The 22,847-nt window shown below is 44.3% G+C and overlaps 1 protein-coding gene across 4 annotated transcripts in view; it reads left to right on the top strand.

Annotated features, from left to right (window-relative positions):
- The first annotated feature begins 1,820 nt into the window (after window positions 1-1,820).
- DLGAP4 (DLG associated protein 4) overlaps window positions 1,821-22,847 on the top strand; it is a 109,542-nt gene continuing 88,515 nt past the window's right edge. For 2 of the 4 annotated variants that reach the window (XM_044664346.1, XM_044664349.1), the window contains exons 1-4: window positions 1,821-2,919; window positions 4,391-4,565; window positions 6,861-6,975; window positions 10,544-10,594. In XM_044664346.1, the coding sequence (XP_044520281.1) occupies window positions 1,821-2,919; window positions 4,391-4,565; window positions 6,861-6,975; window positions 10,544-10,594 (1,440 nt within the window). Of the gene's footprint in view, window positions 2,920-4,344; window positions 4,566-6,860; window positions 6,976-10,543; window positions 10,595-22,847 lie in introns of all 4 variants that reach the window. The other 2 variants (XM_044664348.1, XM_044664347.1) reach the window with 2 other exon arrangements.

Genomic DNA, 22,847 nt, shown 5'->3' with positions numbered 1-22,847 from the left:
ACTTTGCTGATGGCCCCAAAAACCTGCTCTGCATCTGACAGGGCCTGCTGCTGACTTGGGAAGGTTACAGGAACACCTCTTGCTCCCCTGTCTGTGCCTCCTCGACTTCCTCATCTAGCCTCTAGGCTGTTCTGTGGCTCTTTTAGGGACTTGCCCAAGGTCACGCGGCGATAAGCCAGTGACTGAAGCCAGTCTGTGGATTCCTTATCCAGTTTTCCTAGCTTTGCTAGGCAAACTATACTGTCATAAACTATGCAGCTTTTCAATCATTGAGGACCTAGAAAAGAAAACTGACTGTAGAGTCAGAAGAGCTGGTTTCAGATCCTACCACTGTTATTTGAGTGAACAGTGCCAGCAGGCATATAACACAAATCACCAATATTGGGCAGGCTGTGGAACTGGGACCGTGAAGTCACACCAGGCAAAGTGACACAGGGAGCTCGAGGAGGAAGAGATCAGAGGAGGCCTCTTAGAAGATCTCTGACTGCATCGCTTAGATCCCTAGGATTGGAAGCAATATGGTACAGGGAAAGAGCACTGACTTTGGAGTTGGAAGACCCACCTTTAATACTTAGTGTGACCCTGGGCAATTCAGTTCCCCTCTGTGTGCCTCAGTCTTCTCAATTGTAAAATGGGAACAGTGATAGCACCTACCACACCCAGGATTGCTATGAGGCTCAAATGAGATGATATTTGTAAAGTTCCTGGCCACAGTAGGTAGTTAATAAATGCTTGCTCCCTTATATCTTCCTCTGGAAAAAAGGAGGGAGTTGGACATCATCTTTAAGGTTCCTTCTAACTTTGGTCTTTAAGTCTCTAATTATCCTTTATTATAAAATTAGGAAAATCAGCATCAGCATCATAAGATATAAGTTTAGGGTAATCAGAGGTCATCTAACCCAATGTACCTACCCATTTTACAGATGGGGAAGTTGAAAGACTGGCACCACAAAGCAAGTCAGTAACAAAGCCTCTTCAAATCCTTTTGCCACTGGCAACTGCAGCCAGACTTTAATGGATAGAAGTGGACAGGACAGAGCTTAGGGTCTGAAGACTTCTTCTTCTTTTTTTTTTAACCCTTACCTTCCATCTTAGAATCAATACTGGGTATTGGCTAGGCAATGGGGGTTAAGTGACTTGCCCAGGGTCACACAGCTGGGAAGTATCTGGGGTCAGATTTTAACCCAAGCTAGGATTCTCTAGGCCTGGCTCTCCAACCACTGAGCCACCCAGCTGCCCCCTGAAGACTTCTTTTTAATGACATCAGCTGGGCTACTATGGGCAAATCTGTTCTCTGGGAGCCTCAGTTTCTTCCTCTGCAAAATGAAAGTAGTGATACTACAGTACTCGCTGTCTACCACTCAAGGCTCTTTTGAGTTATTATTATAGTTTCCTATCACAGACCCACAGAAAATGCCAGAAAACCTCTTGGTCTGCAAAGGAGCCATCTAGTCCAGCTCCCTCATTGGACAGCTGGGGAAAGGGAGACTCAGAGGAAGGCACAGGTTTGTCCATCGTCACCCAGATATTGAAAAGCTCAGGAAAGTCCTCGCCTCTTAGAAAGTGTTCTCTCCTCCTTTGGTTTCTGCCAACTCGATGCCAACCCCGCCTCCCAGTCTCAGTCCCTGAGAGCCACGCGCCACGCCGCGTCCCCTTAACTATAACCCGGTGTCCTCCTTCCTCCTCAGGACCGTGCCCAGAAAGGGGCCCAGGAACAGCCGCCCCTTTAGCAGTCGAGGGCAAGGCCAAGGGCCGGGAAGGGGCCTTGCTGTGCCCAAGCGGACGAGATGCTCTGAGGCGGCAGGGCTCCGATTGGGACCATGAAAGGCCTCGGTGGGGACAGCCGAGGCCGCCATCTTTCAGACAGCTTGGAGCCACCGCCCCCGGACGCCCTATTCCCCGGATCCGATCGAAACCCTTACCTGCTATCTCCAACAGCAACAGTCACCACTGACCCCTTCTCCCGTGAGTCCGGGTTTCCGGGAGCCTCCACGGGCGTGCCGGGCGACACCCTCTTTCCCCTGCCCAGCCCCCTGCCCACCAGCGGCACCTTTCCTCGCCTCCACTACAATTCGCACTTCGAAGTGCCTGAGGAGGGTCCCTTCCCCAGCCATGCCCAGGCCACCAAGATCAACCGGCTGCCAGCCAACCTCCTGGATCAGTTTGAGAAGCAGCTGCCTGTACATCGCGATGGCTTCAGTACTCTCCAGTTCCACCGGGCAGAGCCCCGGCCACGGGGGGAAAGCCCCGGGCGCATCCGTCACCTGGTCCACTCGGTCCAGAAGCTCTTCTTTGCCAAGGCCCAGTCTCTGGAGGGTGGTGGCCTCAAGGGCAGCGGCAATGGCCGGAAAGGCGGAGCTGGGGGTGGGGAAACCGGGAAAGGCCGGAGGGCCAAGGGCAAGGATTCGGCCAAGACAGCCGAGCCCAAACGAAGGAGCCGCTCCAACATCTCGGGCTGGTGGAGCTCCGATGACAACCTGGACAGCGGCAACAGTGGGGACTGCGGTTACCGGCCCTCTGCTGGGCTGATGACGCTGGGCCGGCAGCCGGAACGGGCACAGCCTCGATACTTTGTCTACAACACCTTCAGTGAGCACATGCTGAAGGCCGCCAAGAACAACAGTGAGCTCCCCAGAGCAGGGGCAGGAGGGGGAGGAGGAGCGCCCCCACCTGCCAGCTTGCCCGCCAGCACTGAGCCCAGCTACAGCAAACGGGGCTCCTGGTCCACTCTGACCCTCAGCCATGCCCGGGAGGTCTGCCAGAAAGCTTCAGCCACCATTGATAAGGCCCTGCTCAAGTCCAAGTCCTGTCATCAAGACCTGGCCTACCACTACCTGCAGGTAACTTTGGGCTCCAGGAAGGGAATGGGGAGCTGGGGAGGGGGAAGAGTGGGCAAGAAGGAGTGCCAGGCTGTGGGCCGTAGGAACCAGGATTCCCTTCACTGAGAGAAGAGCTTCACAACTCACATTTTAATAGCTCTCTAACCTTTCTAGAGTACTTTTCAGTTTACGAAGGACAGTACTACCTTAAAGAGCTTTACAGTTTAAAAAGAACTTTCAAGCAGAGCGCTTTACAGTTTACAAGTTAGTTACAAATGACAAATTTATATGACAAGTGATTTAGACTTTCCAAAGTACTTTACAGAGACCCAGTTGCTTTATGGTATACAAAACATTTTACAGTGATCACAATATTTTCTCATCCATTTCTATAGGGTCATAACACAATGCAGTGGTTCCCAAATTTTTTTGGCCTACTGCCTCCTTTCCAGAAAAAATATTACTTAGTCCCCTGGAAATTAATTTTTTTTTTAATTTTAATAGCAATTAATAGGAAAGATAAATGCACCTGTGGCCATCTCTGGATCGCTGCAGCACCCACCAGGGGGCGGTAGTGCCCACTTTGGGAATCACTGCAATAGAGCAAGAAAGAGGCAATATTGTTATCCCTGTTTCATAGGGAGCAGATTGAGGCCCAGAGAAAGAAAGGATTTATCCACAGTCACAGTTTGTTTAAGAGGTAGATTTGACACTCAAGCCCACTGACTTTTCACTGTACGCTTTGTCTCACTTAACATCTTTACTTCTAGCCACTACAATATCCAAGATTGCCCATTCAGATGAGATAGGATGGTCTAGGAATATCAAGAACTAGAAACGTTTGGAGGAAGAATTGTTATTTTCTAGATTTTCAGGAATGAAAACTCTCCGATTCTAATTTTCTCCTTTTCAGGGCCCTTAGATATGTCTGGAAGTGGCCACTTTTAGAATATGATGTGACAGGGCCCATAAGGGCCTTCAGTGTCAGGCGTCTGCCTGTCATCCCAAAATCATAGCTCTAGTCATTTTTTTATAAAATCACAAGCCCTGGGGCTTTAGGACTGGGTGGGACCTTACGGCATAGATTGTCACATCTAGGTAAGATGTAAGGGTAGGATATCAAAGTGGAAGGAACCTTAGAAAGGAGAACTTCAAAGATGGAAGAGACCCTAGAACACAGAATGTCATGTCAAGGGTGGAGAGGAAGGGACCTTAGAATATAGAATAACAAATCTTGAAGCGATTTGAGAAAACAAAATCTGCCAAGGATGGAAGGGACCTCAAGACATAGAATATCAGAACTAAAGGGGTCTTAGAGATCATGTCCACCCTGTCCCCCACCTCATTTTATAGACAGGGAAATTGATATCCAGAATGAGAAAGGGACTAGCCCAAGGTCATATGGTTGGCAACCAGCCACTTTGAAGGGCTCTTCCTCTCACGGGCCCCTGTTTTCCTTATGCCTGGGGCTCTGACACTGGGATTTGGGGGTCTCTCTGTCCACACTACTGTCTCCCTCCCTCAGGTGCCCCCAAGTGAGTGGAACAGCTCTCTATCCAGGACGGGAGGAGACAGTGAGATCCCTTGCAGACGAATGCGCAGCGGGAGCTACATCAAGGCCATGGGCGATGAAGACAGTGAGGATTCGGACACCAGCCCCAAGCCATCTCCCAAGACAGCTGCCCGGAGGCAGAGTTACCTCAAGGCCACCCAGCAGTCACTGAGTGAGCAGAGCACCACCCACAGGTGAGCCCGGGTCCTCACCTCACCTTGGCAATACCAAGGGACCAAACCAGGCCCAAGTCAGGTCCCTGCCCTCCTCTTGGAGCCCTGGGCTGAGCCTCAGGACTCTCAGATTCTAGGTCTGGCTCTGCCACTGATGACAGCAATATGTGACCATGACCAAGTCCCATCTCCATTGGGATTTAGTTTCTTCCTCTAAAAATAGAACATAGAATGTCATGTCAAGATGGAAGGGACCCAGGGGGCAGCTAGGTACCAGATTTGATAGAGGTCCAGCCTGGAGTCGGGAGGGCTTGGATATAAATGTGGCCTCAGACACTTCCTAACTGTGTGACCCTGCACAAGTCACTTAACTCTTAATTTTGTAGCTCTTGCCCTTCTTAGAGTTGTTTCTAAGGCAGAAAGCAAGAGTTTATTTTTAAAAGAAAGAAAGAAGAGAAAAGAATGGAAAGGACCTGAACACAGAGAATGCCAGAATTTGAAAGGAACATAGAGATTGTGTCTCTCAGCCCATTTTGTAGACAGAGAAAGTGATATCCAGAATGAGAAAGGATCTTGCCCCAAAGGGCTGGAATAGGCAAGGCCCTTCCAGTTTTAATAGTCTGGTCCCTGTGGCCTCAGCCAGGCCCTGAGCATCTCGGGCCAACAACTAGCTCTCTGCATCTCCTCTCCATGTTCCAGGCTCAGTTCCCTTCCTGGATGGTCTCACAGTCAAACCGTCTGACTGCATACAGGTTGTCCTGGTTAGAGGCTCCCTGTGTTAAAGGATGCCCTCATTAGAGGCTGTCCTGGTTAATAATACTAATAATAATAGCTTGAGAGGCAGCATAGTCTAGTGAATAGAGAGCTGGCCTCAAAGCCTGCATTCAGGTTCAGCCTCTGATACTGTGTGACCCTGGACACTCAGTCAGTCACTCAGTGCCCTGGGCAACTCTTGACAAAGTTGTTGTTTTTTTAACCCTTACCTTCTCTCTTAGGATCAATTCTAAGGCAGAAAGGCAAGGGCTAGGCAAACGGGGCTAAATGACTTGCCCAGGGTCACACAGCTTGGAAGTGTCTGAGGTCAGATTTGACCCAGGTTCTTCCTGACTCCAGGCCTTGCTCTCTCTCTCCACCCAGCCCCCTTGACTAAGTTGTAGAGAAAGTGTAGACCTGAGTCAATAGAGAGAATTTCCTCACCTGAGAATTCTCTAAAAAATAATCATAGAAGAGGGCAGCTGGGTAGCTCAGTGGATTGAGAGCCAGGCCTAGAGACGGGAGGTCCTAGGTTCAAATTTGGCCTCAGACACTTCCTAGCTGTGTGACCCTGGGCAAGTCACTTAACCCCCATTGCTTGACCCTTGCCGCTCTTCTGCCTTGGAGCCAATACCCAGTACTGATTCCAAGATGGAAGGTAAGGGTTTAAATAAATAAATAAGTAATCATAGAGCCAGTTCCTATTGTGTTAACAACTTCCATTGCAATTTGAGGTTTGCAAGGCTTTCCCCACAACTCAGTGAGATAGGTAGGGTAGGTATCATTATTTCTCTCCTCCCATTTTACAGACAAAGATACTGAGGCTCAGCCAGGCTGAAGGGATTTGCCCAAGGTCACGCAGCTGGGGAGCATCATTTGGGATTGAAAGCCAGACCCCATTCCAAGGGCTTCATCCTTTCCACTAGAGAGCATTACTGGGGTTGCCCTGGTGAGGGGTTGCCATGGGTACCCACGCCTTAGTCTCTCGCAGGGCTGGGATTGGCCCCAGCTGGGACAAGGACTGGCCCGCCCCCATGTGGCTTTCGGCCGAGTCCAGAGTGAGCTGCGGCTGCCATCTGGTGGCGACCGCGCGTAAGAGCAGCCTCTGTGTTCGCGGGGGCCTCTCTTCCCTATCCCTCCGCGGTCAGCTCATGCCGACTTCCCCCGGAAGGGTATTGACGAGCGCTCGGCCGCCCGCCCGTTAGCTCCATCCCTTCGCTAACTGGGGGCCCCTCCAAGCGTGAAGCGTTCTGGGCAGAATGCTGCTCCTGGATCCCGCCGGTGCTGAGGACAGCTCCTTCTCTTTCCTCCCCGTGGTGAGGAGGACATCCCCGAACCCTGCCCCCTTCCTTCTGTCCCTCAACACCCCCACAAACCCAGCTCCCCCTTAAGCCGACGGAGCAGGGTCACATGCCGACTAGCCCCGTTGACTCACTGCAAACCTTTCGTCAAGCTACGCTCTTTGTGCCTCAGTTTCCCCTCCTGTAAAATAAGGGTCTCTGATGTCCTCCAAGTCCATATCCCCATTCCCTGGCCTCACCCACTGTCTCTCCCCGCCCCCAGGAGCTTAGACCGCCTTGACTCCGTGGACATGTTGCTGCCCTCCAAGTTCCCAAGCTGGGAAGAGGAATATAATCCTATTGGCAATAGCATTACCGAGTCCAGCTGCATCAATCAGGTGAGAGGGAAGGGGTTGGGGGGGGGGGGTCCAGCTTATGATGGGGGGGCCGTGACAGGGGCCATCCCCAGATTCCTTTGCTCCTACTGAGCTTTCTGTTCCCAAGGCTTATTGTTTCCCTAAGACTGGCATCATTCTGGTATAAAAATAGCCATTTGTCTAGTTCTTTAAGGTTGGCAAACCAAGGGAAAACATACTGGCTCTGGAGTCAGAGGACTCGAGTTATAATCCTGCTTTTGATATGTTATATGTATGACCTTGGAAAAGTCCCTGGGCTTGTATAAGCTCCTCTACAATGCAGAGGGTGGGCTGGATTGCCTCAAAGGGCCTTTCTAGCTTATGATCTGAGTTACTTTATATGCATCATCTCATTTGATCCTCAAAACTAGCCTGTTTGCCAGATTCTATTGGTATCTGCATTAAGAAGCAACCAGGGAGGGGCAGCTGGGTAGCTCAGTGGACTGAGAGTCAGACCTAGAGACGGGAGGTCCTAGGTTCAAATCTGGCCTCAGACACTTCCCAGCTGTGTGACCCTGGGCAAGTCACTTGACCCCCATTGCCCACCCTTACCACTCTCCCACCTAGGAGCCAATACACAGAAGTTAAGGGTTTTTAAAAAAAGAAGAAACCAGGGAGCAGCTAGGTGGCTCAGTAGATAGGGCATCAGCCCTGGAAATGGAAGGTCCTCAGACACTTCCTAGCTGTATGACCCTGGGCAAGTCACTTAACTCCAATTGCCCTGCCCTTGCCACTCTTCTGCCTTGGAACTAATACTCAGTATTGAAAAAGACTTTGCTAGGTGACACTATACCTAGAATCAGGAAGGCTTATTATCCTCCTGTGGCCCCAGATACTTACTAGCTGTGTGACCCTGGACAAGTCACTTAACCTTGTTTGCCTTAGTTTCCTCATCTGTAAAATAAACTGGGGAAGGAAATAGCAAATCAGTCCAGTATCTTTGCCAAGAAAACTCCAAATGAGGTCAAAAAGAATTGAACATTACTAAATGACAACAAAAAGGTGGTAAAATGAACAGAGTCAGAACAGAGTCGGTTCTGTAGTCAGAAGACATGAGTTCAAAACCAACCTCAGTCACCTAACTCTGGATGAGTCACTTAATCTGTCTGCCCAAGTTTCCTCATCTGTAAAATGGGTATAATAGCAACATCTACCTCCCAGGGTTGTTGTGAAAATCAAAAAAAGATCATTGGCACAGTGCCTGGCACATAGTAAGTGTTTTGTAGATGTTGTTATTATAATTATTTTTATTTTGTGTTTGAGGAAATGGAGACTGGAGAGATTAAGTGATTTGGCCATAGTCACACAGCTGAGTGTCAGAGATAGGATTTGAGCCCCGACTCCATGTCCAGCCCTAAGACAGCATCTGCATTTTGCAGCAGACAGGAAAGCTTAACATTTCCCAACAGGGAACAAGGATGGGGTTTAAAAAAAAAAGTGAGGAAGAATCCAATCCAAAGCATAACTTGTCACTGAACCCAGCTATCAGCCTTGAGGCCTGAGGGCCAAGCTGCAGCTCAAATCTGTCTTATTCTTCAGCCATGACAAGGACATGAAATCCACAGGGATCCCCAAACCTGCCCTCTCCTTACACCAAATGTCTCCCCTAAGCTGACAAGGCTGCCGAAGGATTTCTATCAGCAGCAAAAGTGAGAGCTGTAGGGGCCACAAGGTGGTTCACTGTACAGGGACCCAGAAGAGGGAGAACAGGATAAACCAGGGCCTGATGGGGGCGCCTAAGGTCACCTAGAAGGGCCTTCATGGGCACAGAATGGGAGTAGGGGACCCAGCCCTACTCTAGGCTCAGTCTCAGTCTTTCAGCTCTCTCTCCCGATAGCCGGGTACCCAGCTTATTATAACTCTTTGAAGGGTGGGTAGGAGATAGTCCAGAGAAGAGGATTTGGACTCAGAACCCTGGCCTAAGGCCCTGCTCTGAGTGTTCAAGCTCAGACCCCAAGAAGCCCCTGGTCCTTGTGCCCAAGTCTGAGACCATAGAAGAAATGCAACACAGAGAATGTCCCATGACACTTTCAGAGGACACAACATCTGGATTCCAAGGACCTAGATTCAAATGCTGGCTTTGCTACTTGTACAATCTTGGGCAATTCCTTTACTCTCCAGGCCTCTGTGTCCTCATTCAAAACAGGAAAAAGTTGGGCTGGATCAGGGGTTCTAATAATATCAAACAGTCTAAAAGTCAAATGGAATACCATGGGAAGTAATGAGCTCCTCATCCTTGGAGATTTTCAAACTAAAGCTGAAAGCCTTTTGAAGATATTCTTTGGATTTGGGGCTTGAAGGGACATAGAAGATCATTTAGTCATAGGATCATGGATTCTAGAGATGGAATGAACTTTTGAGGCTTTCAGATGAAAACTTTTCATTTTATAAGGGAAGAAATGGAAGCTGAGAAAAAAGTTAAGTGATTTGCCCAAGGTCACACCGCTAGTCAGTACCTGAGGTAGGATATTCTCAAAGAGACCTGTTGCTTAGATCTTTGACACCTAGCCTAGTGCCCTTTCCATTCTAAAATAGTCTTCAAGGAGCTGACAAAATTCCCCAATGCAGCCTGAACCAGAAGAAAATGTAATTGGGAAATGTTTAACAAAATAAATATAATAAAAAGTAGATAATGTTAATTTGTGGTTTTCTAAGTCAGTATGCTTTCCTATTTGAGTTTGACACCATAGCACCCTACTGCACTGTCTAATAACCCTTTCTTTTTGAAATGAGCCCGAGAATGGGAAAAGGACTTACCCAAGATCCCACGACCAGTCAGTGTGTGAAGCACGGCTTTGTAAATGGGCCCTCTGATACTAAACCTAGTCTTCTTTTCTCAATGCCCTTTGTTTTATTTTATTTTTTAAAACTTACTTTCTGCCTTCCAATCAATACTGGGTATCAGTTCCAAGGCAGAAGAGTGGTAAGGGCTAGGCAATGGGTGTTAAGTGACTTGCCCAGGGTCACACAGCTGGGAAGTGTCTGAGGCCAGATTTGAACCCAGGACCTCCTGACTCCAGGCCTGGCTCTCAATCCACTGAGCCACTTAGCTGCCCCTCCCTAATACCTTTTTGCTTCATTCATCATTAAGGACATTTGTCTAGGAAGAGGTTAAACTGAAAGACTTTCTACCTCTGAGGGCATGAATCCCCCTTCCCCAGAGGTGGGCACTGGAAAACCTCACTGGGGATGTTTAGAGGGAGACAGAAGACGCTCTGGCAAAGGACTAGCATCTTCTGGGAGCCCTGTGGAACTCTCAACCCTTCTTAATGCTAGTACCTTCTCTCCCTTAATCATGTTCTATCCATCCTGTGTGTAGTTTGTTCATTTATATCTGTATGAATACAGACGTATGTTGGATCCCCTTTAGATTGTGAGCACCTTGAAGGCAGAAACATAGTAACTGCTTAATAAATGTTTATTGACTCATTGATTAAGTTCTGAGAGTCTAACGCCTGTCAGTAACTGTGAAAGGATCACCGCCATCCCCTGTTGCCTGAGGTCTCCTTTATATCCCATCATTAACCTCCCTCATCTCTTTCTTCCACAGATCTTTGGACAGGCCTCATTTGTGCCTCAGATATTTTCCCATGAGGAGCAGGTACAGTACACTCGCCATCTTGCCCTCTGTCTTTCCTCCTGTCTTCCATTCCTTCTCTTCCTGAGGGAACCTTCCCCTACAGCTCTGAGGCCCCCGAAGCTGACAATCTGAGTCAAGGGTACCAGTCAGTACCTGGGAGGCCCCCCAACCCTAGGGCTGGCTCTGGATGCCCCCTCCTGAAGGCTGAGGGCCTTCACCACAGAGCCCTGATTCCCTGGAGGTCCTCTTCATTCCCCTAAGGCAGTGTTGGGCAAACGGTTTAAAGAGGGGACCAAGGGAAAGGAAATGCTCATCTGTCAGTCTGTTTCTAAGGCAACTCTTTCAAAGTTTCATTGTATTGTATCCTACTCATTGTATTTGTCAGATTAGGAATAATGTAGCCTGGCCAGATAGAACATTTCAGGGGGCTGCATCTGGCCCACAGGCCATAGTTTGCCCATCACTGCCCTAAGGGACTGAACACACCAGGAATGGCCTGGATTTTCAAACTGGAGCGTGGCTTCATGAATTTTTTGGACCAGACTTGTGATTTCATTGGTAAAGGGACTTCCCAGTGAGAAAATTCCTTCTAATGCACACCTATACCTGCTCTGCAGTTTAATCTCAGAGAGTTATCTGGGGCGCTGAGAGATTGAGCAATTTGCCCAAAGTCACACAGCTAGTAAGTGGCTGGAACTAGATTTGAACTCATGAAGATAAATCTTCCTGATTCCAAGCTCTGTCTCCTGTGCTACCTAGTTGCCCCAAAGGTTGGCTCTCCATACCTTCTCTCTGCCACTCTGAGACTCATTTTGAGTGGTGACTGATTATTGCTAGAAATTTCCTTCAGGGGGGCAGCTGGGTAGCTCAGTGGATTGAGAGCCAGGCCTAGAGACAGGAGGCCGTGGATTCAAATCTGGCCTCAGACACTTCCCAGCTGTGTGACCTTGGGCAAGTCACTTAACCTTCATTGCCCACCCTTCCACTCTTCTGCCTTGGAAACAATATACAGTATTGATCCTAAGATGGAAGGTAAGGGTTGTTGTTTTTTTTTTTTTTAATAAAAAATGAAAAAAGAAAGAAGGAAGGAAGGAAGGAAAGCTTCCTTTACCATAACCCTGTGAGGGAAGTATGTAAACATCACTCCTATTGTGTGATGTCTATGTGTTCTCATGTGTCAGATATCCATATCCATACCTTCCCATCCTGGGCGATACTTGTCCACGGCCTTCCAAAACTCCTGTAGAGTGGATCCACCTATCCTCTGGGATTGTTAACTGTATTGTGAAACCCAGTGCAACCAGGAGACAGTTCATCTGTCGTTACTTAAAATTATTAAAATCCCACCTACTTTTCTGGCATATATGTGTACATATATATCTATAAAACACATATATAAAAATTTACATAAATTTGTATATTCTTACTTAGGTCACCTGGGATTTTTATGCTTCTGAGGTTTAGTGTTCCACAATTGGTAGCCATAACTATGTAACACGATGGTGAAAATATTAGTGTATTTAAAAAAAGAAAGACTTTTATAATAAGAATCAACTTGGGAAATTTCTCAAGTAAAGCCCATCCCCCCAGTCTCCTTCTCCCAGGCAATTCTGGGCCCATTGCCCATTTGGAGAGCCTATCCAAGATATATGCATTGCTGGGCTAAGTCAATGGACTACCCATCCAACTCTCTGTCATAATCTAGGTAATAGGCATCTTCATTCATCATCCCTTGCTTTTTCCTGTGGCTTAATAGACCAATCTTTTTTCTTTTTTTGAGAGGCCCCAAATCTCACTATGGAGGCCTTTTAGTGTTCCCAAGCTCAATTCAGTTAACAGTCAATCAATTAATCAATCAATCCAACTTCCAAAGCACTTGATGGCTTTTTTAGCTGCTTTACAGCTTCCATTAAGTACCTCCTATGTGCTCAGTACCAGGGAAACAAATATAAAAGATAGGCTCTGCCCTCAAGGGCCCTGCATTCTATGGGGGACAATGTCATCTCCAAGTGAGGAGCATGTGGAGAACCCCACTCTCTGTACAGAATCTCCCCCTCTTCCTCTTGACCTTGGAGCACGAGATTCTCCGTGATGGTAATAGGCAAACCATTTTGGCAAGCACGCACCTCCCTGCTTTATTGATGAAGGATCATTAAACCAAGTTTCCCCTGGGATTACATCTATCAAAGAATCTTATGGGACTGTGACAAGTGCATGAGAGACACTTTGCTAGAAAAGACCATTGGCTACATCTTCCTCTACCAGATCAAGTAACAACAATTTTATAGTGCTTTACAATTTGCAGATGCTATACATACATTAATCTCAGGGTGCTTGTGCAACTCTCTCCACTGTGCCACCTAGCTGCCCCAAGGTATGTACTATTAAATGCTATCACGTCATTATCCCCATTTACAGATCAGGAAACTGAGGCTAAATATGGTGGGGTCACGATCCTTTCCTGAACTTAGCACAGGGGAAAGAGTGCTGACTTTGGAGTCAAAGTTACTGAGTTCAAATCTCAGATCTGTTCCTTACTACTTTTATGAACTTGGCAAGTCACTTAACCTCTCTGACCTTTAATCTCCTTTAAAAAAAAAACCAACACCTTACCTTCAGTCTTAGAATCTATACCGTGTAGGCAGAAGAGCAGTAAGAGCTAGGCAACTGGGATTAAGTGACTTGCCCAGGGTCACACAGCTAGGAAGTATCTGAGGCCACATTTGAACCCAGGACCTCCTGTCTCTGAGCCTGGTTTTGAGCCTGAATTCACTGAGCCATCCAACTGCCCCCTTAATCTCCTTTTCTGAAAAAAGGAAAAGACTGTTAGATAACTCCCAAGGTCCATTTCAAATCTAAGCCTATGATTTTATGATTTCAAGTTCAGAGGCAATGTGACAAAGTAGACAGAAAATTGGGTACATTTTGTTTTGCTTCATAGTGGATAGAAAGTTGGCCTCTAAACTCTGAGCCTGAGTTCATTTTCTGCCTCTGATACATACTACGTCAGTGGCATATGGAAAAGCACCTAGACTTTCAGTGCTGTAGTGATTTTTAAGACTGTAAGTCATTAGGTGAAAAAAAGATTATATGGTTTTTTTTTAAGACTGTAAGTTGGTGTTTTTTTTTAATTTATAAATTTTTTAAGATTATAAGTTTTTTGCTTTTTTAAAAAGACTAGGAGTTTTTTAAGTCTAGAAGTTGTTTTTTAAGATTTTATATTTTTGGGGTTAAAGTCTAGAAGTTGTTGGGAGGTTTTTAAGACTATAAGTCTTTTTTGTTGTTGTTTTTAAAAACTCTAAGTTGTAGAAGGTGCCAACCTGCATTGGTGGAGGGAGTTTCCTTACTTGGGAATAATCCTTAGCCAACGAAATGTCAGATCCAGTCTCTATTCTAGGAATAGCTAGGTAGTGCAATGGATCCAGACTCAGGAAGACCTGAGTTCAAATGCCACTTCCTACCTGCAATAGTTGTATGACCCTAGGCAAGTCATTTGTCCTCTCTCTGCCTCAGTTTCATAACTATCAAATGGAGATAATAATAGCACCCACCTCCCAGCGTGGTTGTAAGGATCAAATGAGATCTGCAAAGCTGGAAAGCTTTAAAATTGTAAATCTCTTAGCTCAGTGCCTGGTACATGTTGTTCACTCATTTTCAGTTAGTTCAACTCTTCATGACCCCTTTTGGGTTTGTTTTGTTTTGTTTTGTTTTGCAAAGATCCTAGAATAGTTCGCCATTTCCTTCTCCAGCTCATTTTACAGATGAGGAAACTGAAGCAAACATAGTAAAGTGAATTGCCCTGGGTCACACACCTCATCTGAGGCCAGATTTGAACCCAGAAAGATGAGTCTTTCTGACTCTAGGCCTGACATTCTGTGCACTCTGGTGCCACCTAGCTGCCCTAACACTCCATTTGTTGAAGATGCTGTGTTCTGTCATTTCAGTCATATCCACTCTTCATGACCTCATTTGGAGTTTTATTGGCCAAGATACTGGAGTGGTTTGCCATTTCCTTCTCCAGCTCATTTTACAGATGAAGAAACTGAAGCAAGCAGGGTGAAGTGACTTTCCCAGGGTCACACAGGTAGACAGTATCTGAGGTCAGATCTGAGCTCAACAGAGTGTCTTCCTGATTCTAGGCCTCACTCTCTATCCACTGCACCATCTGGCTGCCCCTGGCATATAGTAAGCATTATATAAATATTAGCTGTTATTATTATTATTATTATTCCTGACCTATAATCAACAAATCATACACACAGGAGGGTCTTGTATTCTCTACATTTCTCAAGTCAGTTGAGTTTTGAGAGGATATGATTTACTATAGAGAACTGTTACAAAAGCCCATTCCTTTTCCTTTTTCATCAAGGATAATCGATTTTATACAAATGAGGGAGTAGGCATTAATTGCCTAATGCCTTCTTAGTGGCTTCTTTTTTGTTAATAATAATAAAATATTTTATTAATGACAAACAAAATACATTAGCAAAATATTTAATAACAAACTATGTTTTAATAATAAATTTGTCCTTATCCTTTCCATTCTTTTGGGTCTTCTCTTCCTTGAGCTATCTTATAAAATACTTTGCTTTTTCTTTGATCTCATCTGTGTAGCTTCTTCCCCCAGTGATACAAGTCACTGTTCATCCACACCTGACTCTTGCCCATATCCTCCAGGAAATACTCCCCAGAGGACCTCCTCAGTGTGCTGGGTACCTTCTTCTACCTCTCATGACCTTGCTTGGGTGATTCCTCACTTTCACCACATAATCAGGCCCCCTACTTTTCTGATCATACCTCCCTTTAATAATGTCTTTTACATGGCTTCTTCTGTTTAGTCCTTTCTTGTTAAGATATCACAGTCTATTACGAGTTTCTTCATTGCCTTTTGGATGACCCTGAAACTTTAATTCTTCAGAGACTGGTACTCCATGACTTGCCACCATAAATATGGCATCACCAGAAAAATATTCATGTTGAAAAGATGGATCTTTATTTTGGGGGGGAAGTTTGGAGTCACAAGAATATAAATTTAAAGCTGGAAGGAACCTAAGACATCATCTAATTCTCATCCAACCTCCCCATTTTGCAGGTGATGTCAGAGCTAGAATTCAAACCCAGGTGACCTGACTCCAAGGCCAGCCCTCTCTTCCCCATATCATGTTGCCTCTCTTTTAACAAATACTCAAAATTCTGATGAATTGCATGACCTGCTCTTCCTATTGGAAGAAGATATATGAGAACCCTTAATGTCTAAATCATCTTCTCTCTGGGCCCAGGCATCCCTATTCATCCTTTGCTAGACGGACATAAAGATAGCCTCTTCCCCTAGGAATATTCTTGCCTCTAGAGAGGCTCAGGTCTTCTCTTCACTTCAGATCATCAAAAATCAAAACCAGAAGGGCCTTCAAGACCATTGGGTCACAAAATCACAGAACCTCAAAGTTAGCAAGGTCCTCAGAAGCCAAATAGCTGATGCATGCCTAAACGAGAATCCCATCTATAACACACTGGACCTACTCATAAAATAGACCCGCTGGTGAGCCTTTGCTTGAAGACCACAAGTGAAAGGGAGTTCACCATTTCCCAAAGGCAGTCCATTACACTTTGGGATAAGTCGGATTATTAACAAGTTTTTCCTTACATGAAGTCTAAATCTGCCTCTCTATAACTTCTCCTTATGCCCTCTGGGACCAAAGAGAACAAGTCTAATTCATGAAATCTTGGAAGACAAATGTCATGTTCCCTTTGAGTCTTCTCTTCTCCAGGATAAATATCTCTAGTTCCTTCAACTAATTCTTACATGGCATGATTTTTGAGACCTTCCATGATTCAAGTTATCCTCTCCTAGGCATTTTTCAGCTTATCATCATTCCTGGGGAATGCTGAATTGAACTCGACAAAGCACAGTGAGTCCTGTCATCCCCACCGCTTCTCAGTCCTGGACATTTCCTATGATTGCATTAGCTCTTCAGGAACTTTGTCTCACTACTGACTCATGTTGAGTCATGTGAAAATCCCTCTAACCTCCTGATATTTTTCAGACAAATTGCTGTCACCTCATATTATACTTGTGAAGCTGTTTCTTTCATCCCGACTATGACTTAACATTTATTGCTGTTAAATTTCATTTTATTAAATTTGGCCCACTGTTCTGACTTGTGGAGACCTTTTTGGATCCTAATTCTTTCATAGAGTATAATAGGTCTCTTAGCTTTGTGATATCATGCAATTTGATAAGCATTAAATCAGTGTTGACCATTTTCTGGGTTTAACCATTCAACTAGTTCCAAATTCACTTGACTTCACTCTTGTCTAGCCTACATCTTTCTATATTGTCCACAGAAATCACATGAAAGATTCTGTCAATGTTTTGCTAAAAGCTAAGTTAACTCTAACTAAAGAATCCTCCTGATTTCTCCTGTCAAAAAAAGGAAATGATGGGCAGCTGGGTAGCTCAGTGGATTGAGAGCCAGGCCTAGAGACAGGAGGTCCTAGGTTCAAACCCGGCCTCAGCCACTTCCCAGCTGTGTGACCCTGGGCAAGTCACTTGACCCCCATTGCCCACCCTTACCAATCTTCCACCTATGAGACAATACACCGAAGTACAAGGGTTTAAAAAAAAAAAAAAAAAAGCAAATGAGGTTGGTCTGACATGGTTTGCCCTTGCTGAAGTCATAGTGTCTTTTCATGACTGCTGTTCCTTTTCTAAATATTTACTAGCTAATATTATGCTCTGTTCACCAATTAATACTATTCACACTAATTAATGGATGCTTACTAATTAATAAACTCACTAACTAATACATTTACTAAGTAATAATCTATTCTAGGATTTTACAAGGAATCAAAGTCAAGGTTACTTGGCCTATAGTTTATAGACACCATCCCCTTCTCTTATTCCAAAATTGACACCTTTACCCTCTTCCAGTCTTCCTTCCTAGGCCTTTCCTCTATTTCATAATCTCTCAAAGATAGCTAATAGTAGCTCAAGAATTACTTCTTCCAGTAGAGGTACATTATTCCTTTGCATCTAATTACTTTAGCTCCATTGAGGGAAGGTAGTGCTCTCTTACTACTTCCTTACTTGTCTTGGGTTCTAATGTCCTATAAGCCATTTTTACTCTATCCTCTGGTCCTAAGATTATTTTCATTGGCAAGAAAAGGTCATAGTTGAATAGTTCAAACTTCAGACACTTCCTCACTGTGTGACCCTGGGCAAGTCACTTAACCCCCAATGCCTAGTCCTTACCACTCTTCTGCCTTGGAACCAGTACACAGTATTAATTCCAAGACAGAAGGTACGGGTTTCCATTGCCATAATCCAGAAGTAGTCTGAGTAGAACAGAGTCACCCCCAATTCATTGCAAAGAATGGAGGGAGATGCATTTTCTCCTCACTTCTTGGGATCATCATAATTACGCAGCCTCCAGTTTCTTTTATTATTCTTCCCATTTACCTCATTGCATTCATTGTGCGTATTCTTTTCCTATTTCTTACTGCTTTAAGTCAGTTCCTATGTCTTCTCATACTTCTCTATAATGCTCATCAATTCATACACTATACATGTCTTTTTTTAATCAGTGTATCCACATCAATCTCTTTGGACAATTTCCTCTTTTCTTCTTCTTCATCAAAATTATTTTTCTCTGGGTTTTCAAAATTCTACTTTTTTAAACACTTACCTTGAATCTTAGAATCGATACTGTGTTGGTTCCAAGACAGAGAAGTGGTAAGGGCTAGGCAACGGGGGTGAGGTGACTTGCCCAGGGTCATACAGTTAGGAAGTGTCTGAGACCAGATCTGAGCTCAGGACCTCCTGTCTCTAGGCCTTCCTCTCAATCCACTGAATTGCCTAACTACCCCCAAAAATTCTATTCTTGAGAGTTTCCCATCCCTCCTAGGAATCCCCTATAGAATGTTTTAGTTCATGAGTTTAGTTCAAACCTATCTATGGTTTTTCTGAACTCTTTGAAATCTGCACTCTAAAAATCTAGGATGCCTGTCAGACTATGCCCAGCTTTCTTCTTTTTGTTACAGATTCTAGGAAGTCACTTCTCCCCATCATTTCCACTCCAACAACCAGCTCCACCCCATTAATGAGAAGTGATTCAGGAATAGCAATTCCCCTCATTGTTTTCTCCACCATTTGACAGATTAAATTATTATTAAGGTATTTTGGTTTCTGACCTCATCATTCAACTGAAATTGCCATTTCCACTGTTACCAGTGATCTTTTAATTGCCACATCTAATGGCTTGTTCTAGTTCTCATCCTTCTTGACCTCTCTGCAATCCTTTATTTTACACTGTTGATCACCATCTCCTCTTCAATATTCTCTCCTCTCTGGGTTTTCATTATATTTTCTATTCCTAGTACACCTCCTTCTTGTCTGACAGCTTCTTCTCAATCTCCTTTGAGGGATCTTTCTCCAAATCATGCCCATTAACCACTGGGCCCTCCGAAGCTTTAGCCTCCACCCCCTTTGCTTCTCTCTATATACTATCTTGTTTAGGCATCTTATCAACTCCCAGAGGGTCACATCTCTCTGCAGATGACTCCTGAATTGCTATATCCAATCTCAGCCTACATCCTGAACTCCAGTCTTACATCCCTGCCTACCAGACATCTTGAACTGAATGTCTTATAGGCATCTCAAATTCAGCCTGTCTAAAACAGAACTCATCTCCCCCCACCCAAAAAAAAACCTCCCTCTTCTTTCCAGCTTTTTTGTTACTATTTTTTAAACCCTGACCCTTTGATTTAGAATCAATACTAAGTATTCATTCCAAGGCAGAAGAGTGGTATTGGCTAGACCATTGATGGGCAAACTTTTTAAAGAGGGGGCCAAAGGAAAGGAAATGCTCATCTGTCAGTCTGTTTTTAAGGCAACTCTTTCAAAGTTTCATTGTATTGTATCCTACTTGTTGTATTCATCAGATTAGTAATAATGTCAAGACAGCTGGATAGAACATTTCAGGGGGCTGCATCTGGCCTGCAGGCCGTAGTTTGCCCATCATTGGGCTAGGCAATTGGAGTTAGGGGACTTGCCCAGGGTCACACAGCTAGGAAGTATCTGAGGCCAGATTTGACCCAAGACCTCCTCTCTCCAGGCCTGGCTCTCTATCCAGGCCTAGCTCCCATTTCCCATTATTATAAAGGACACCAGCGTCTTTCCAGGAACCACAGGCTTGCAACTTCAATGTCATCCTTCACTCATCCCTCACACTAACTTCACTCATCCAATCTGTTGTCAATTCTTCTTGTTTCTACCTTTTCAACATCTCAAATATATATGGGAAAGGATAGATATAGATATAGATATAGATCACCTTTCACCAAGACCATTTCAGTAGCTTTCTTACTGTTCTACTTGACTCAAGTTTCTTCCTATGCCACTCAGCTGTCAAAGTGATTTTCACACACACACATACATACACACACTCCCCGTAAACACCAGCAGTTCCCTATTGCCTCTAAGATCAAATATGAAGACGTCTGATGTTTAAAACCCTTTACAACCTGGCCCCTTCCTATCTCTCCAGCAATCCAGCTTCACTAACCTACTTACTGTTCTTTGAACACAGCCCTCTACATGAAAAAACAATTTTTAACCTTAATTTTTTGTTTGAGCCAAATTTTCATCCTCCTTTCTTCTCTTCCTCCCTCCTTCCCTTCCCCACCTCCCTGAGATAGCAAGCAATGCGATAGAGATTTTACATGTGTAATAATGTAAAACATCTTTTCGTATTAGTCATTTTGTGAAAAAAAAAACATGAACAAACCAAAATTTATTCATGTGAAGAAATAAAGTAAAATATAAGATGTCTCAGTCTGCATTCAGATTCCATCAGTTCTTTCTCTGGAGGGGATGGTGTTTTTCATCATGAGGCCTTGAGGATTGTCTGGATCAATATATTGCTACAGATAGCCAAGTCACTCATAAAGGTTCATCATATACTATGTATGATGTTCTCCTGATTCTTCTCACTTCATTTGGCATCAGTTCATATAAGTCTTTCTAGATTTTTCTGAACTCATCCTCATCATTTCTTATTGCACAGTAGTAGTCCATTACAATCGCGTACAATTACAAACTTGTTCAGCCATTTCCCAGTTGATAGACATCCCTCAGTTTCCAATTCTTTGCTACCACAAAAAGAGCAGCTATAAATATTTTTGTACAAACATGTCCTTTTCTTTGATCTTGTTGGGATACAGACCTAGTAGTAGTATTACTGAGTCAAAGAGTATGCACAATTTTAAAGCCCTTTGGGCTTGGTTCCAAATTGCTCTCCAGAAAGGCTGGATCAATTCATAACTCCAACAACGGTGCATTAGCGTCCCAATTTCCCCACATTCCCTCCAACATTGATTATTTTCCTTTTCTGTCATATTAGCCAATCTGATAAGAGGTCATTTTATTTTGGCACAAACCAGCACAGTACTATGAAAAGAGTACTGACTCTAATATCAAAGTACTCGAGTTCAAACCCCACTTCTCATATTTACTACCTCTGTGCCTTTGGACAAGTCTCTTAACCTCCGTGGGCCTCAGTTTCTTTAACTGTAAGATGAAGTGGTTAAACTTGAGAGCCTTTGGGGTTCCTTCCCATTCTAGAACTTATGATCTAATTGCTTGAGAATTTTGCTTTACATTCACCTTAAATTTTTCTATTTGTAATTCTAGCCCACTGGCTCCTCGTTCTCTCTTATATCATGTTTGTTTCTGCTTCATTGAGAGCCATCCAAATTTTCGCCATCTTGCATCCCCACTTTGCTTCTTAAATTTCCCCAAATGAGTGTGCCTTTGTAATACACTGAGTTTCTCTACTTCTTCCCTCTTCCCAATGTTGATTTTTATGAATAAAGTATATATATATATATATATATTTATAAATATATACATATAAACTCTTCCAAAGCCATGGTTCCCAATCTAAAAAGTCTCAAAGATATCTATGGAATCAGGTTTGCCTCCTTGTATTCAACTTGCTATTTCATCCTACATGTTACCCATAAATAGGAGTACATGCACCTAAGGAAATGGATTTTTTTCCCCTATATTTTGCCTCCCGTGAATTTGAGAATTTGCTATTCTTCTTCCTGAATTGGCCCTACCCCCATCCTTCTAAGATATCTAGCTTTGGGGAGATCTTCATGAGTAGTTTTCTCTTTCCCCTTTCTTTTTCAATTCAAACTCCTCATTTCACAAAAGGAAAAATATAGTCCTGGAGAGGGGCAGGGACTTGCCCAAGGTCCCTAAACCTTAGTCTTGTAAAGGAGCTAAAACATTAGAAATAGAAAGCTCTATTGGCTTTGGCCTTTTGCCCACAGAATAAAGCCCAAACTCCTCGGCATTGAATGTCCTCCAGAATTTGCCTCCAATCTATGTACAATTGAAATAAAAGACAAAACTCAGTCAGTATATAAGAAATTGGCAAGCAAAATCCAAGAGATATTTAGGGGAAATAGAGATCACTTCTCATTGGGGGACTCAGAGCAAGCTTTCTGGAGGAGGTATCATCAAAGTTGGGCAATGAAAACTCATTATGATTTAGGTAGATAGATAAAGCAAGGAGGGGTACAGTATTTCATATCGAGGGCATTCCATAAGGAAAATCTGAGGGATACGAAGGCCGAGTTTTATGTTTGGAATACATCAAACCATCCACTGTGGCTGGAGCACATTGTGCCCTCTTCACTTTCTATCGCCTTCAGGCCTTGTATACTGGATAGACCATTGGACTTAGAATCAAGAAACCATAAGTTCAAATCTTGCCTCAGATACATAATAGTTCTGGGACCATGGTCCAAACACTTAACTCTTCTTTGCATTACTTTCTCCCTTTTAAATGAGAGCACTGGACCCAGTGACTTCTATGGGTCCCTTATGGTTCTCAATCAGTAGTCTGACCATTTAGTTTTATTTACAAGTGCCGGAACTAAGACCCAGAGGAGGAAAGGGAGTGAGAGTTGAGGCTGGAAAGGGAGATTGGAGGCACATGGCAGAGGGCTCTGAATGCTAAGAATATGAATTTAATTATCATCTCTCTGCAGATGACTTTCACATCTATTTATCCAGTTCTAACCTCTCTCCTAACATCTTGTCTCATATTTCCAATAGCCTCTGGATATCACGCACTCAATGTGTTGTTAACTTTTAAAATTCTACATGTCCAGAACTGAATTTATTATCATTTTCCCCAAACCGTCCCCCCTTCTAAACTTCCTGATCACTATGGAAACTACCACCATTCTCCCAGCTATCCAG

The sequence above is a fragment of the Gracilinanus agilis genome, chromosome 2 (assembly GCF_016433145.1).
Source record: "Gracilinanus agilis isolate LMUSP501 chromosome 2, AgileGrace, whole genome shotgun sequence".
NCBI classification, from domain to species: domain Eukaryota; kingdom Metazoa; phylum Chordata; class Mammalia; order Didelphimorphia; family Didelphidae; genus Gracilinanus; species Gracilinanus agilis.
The sequence above is the reverse complement of the archived record's forward strand: the minus strand, read 5'-3'. Positions and strand labels throughout refer to the sequence as shown.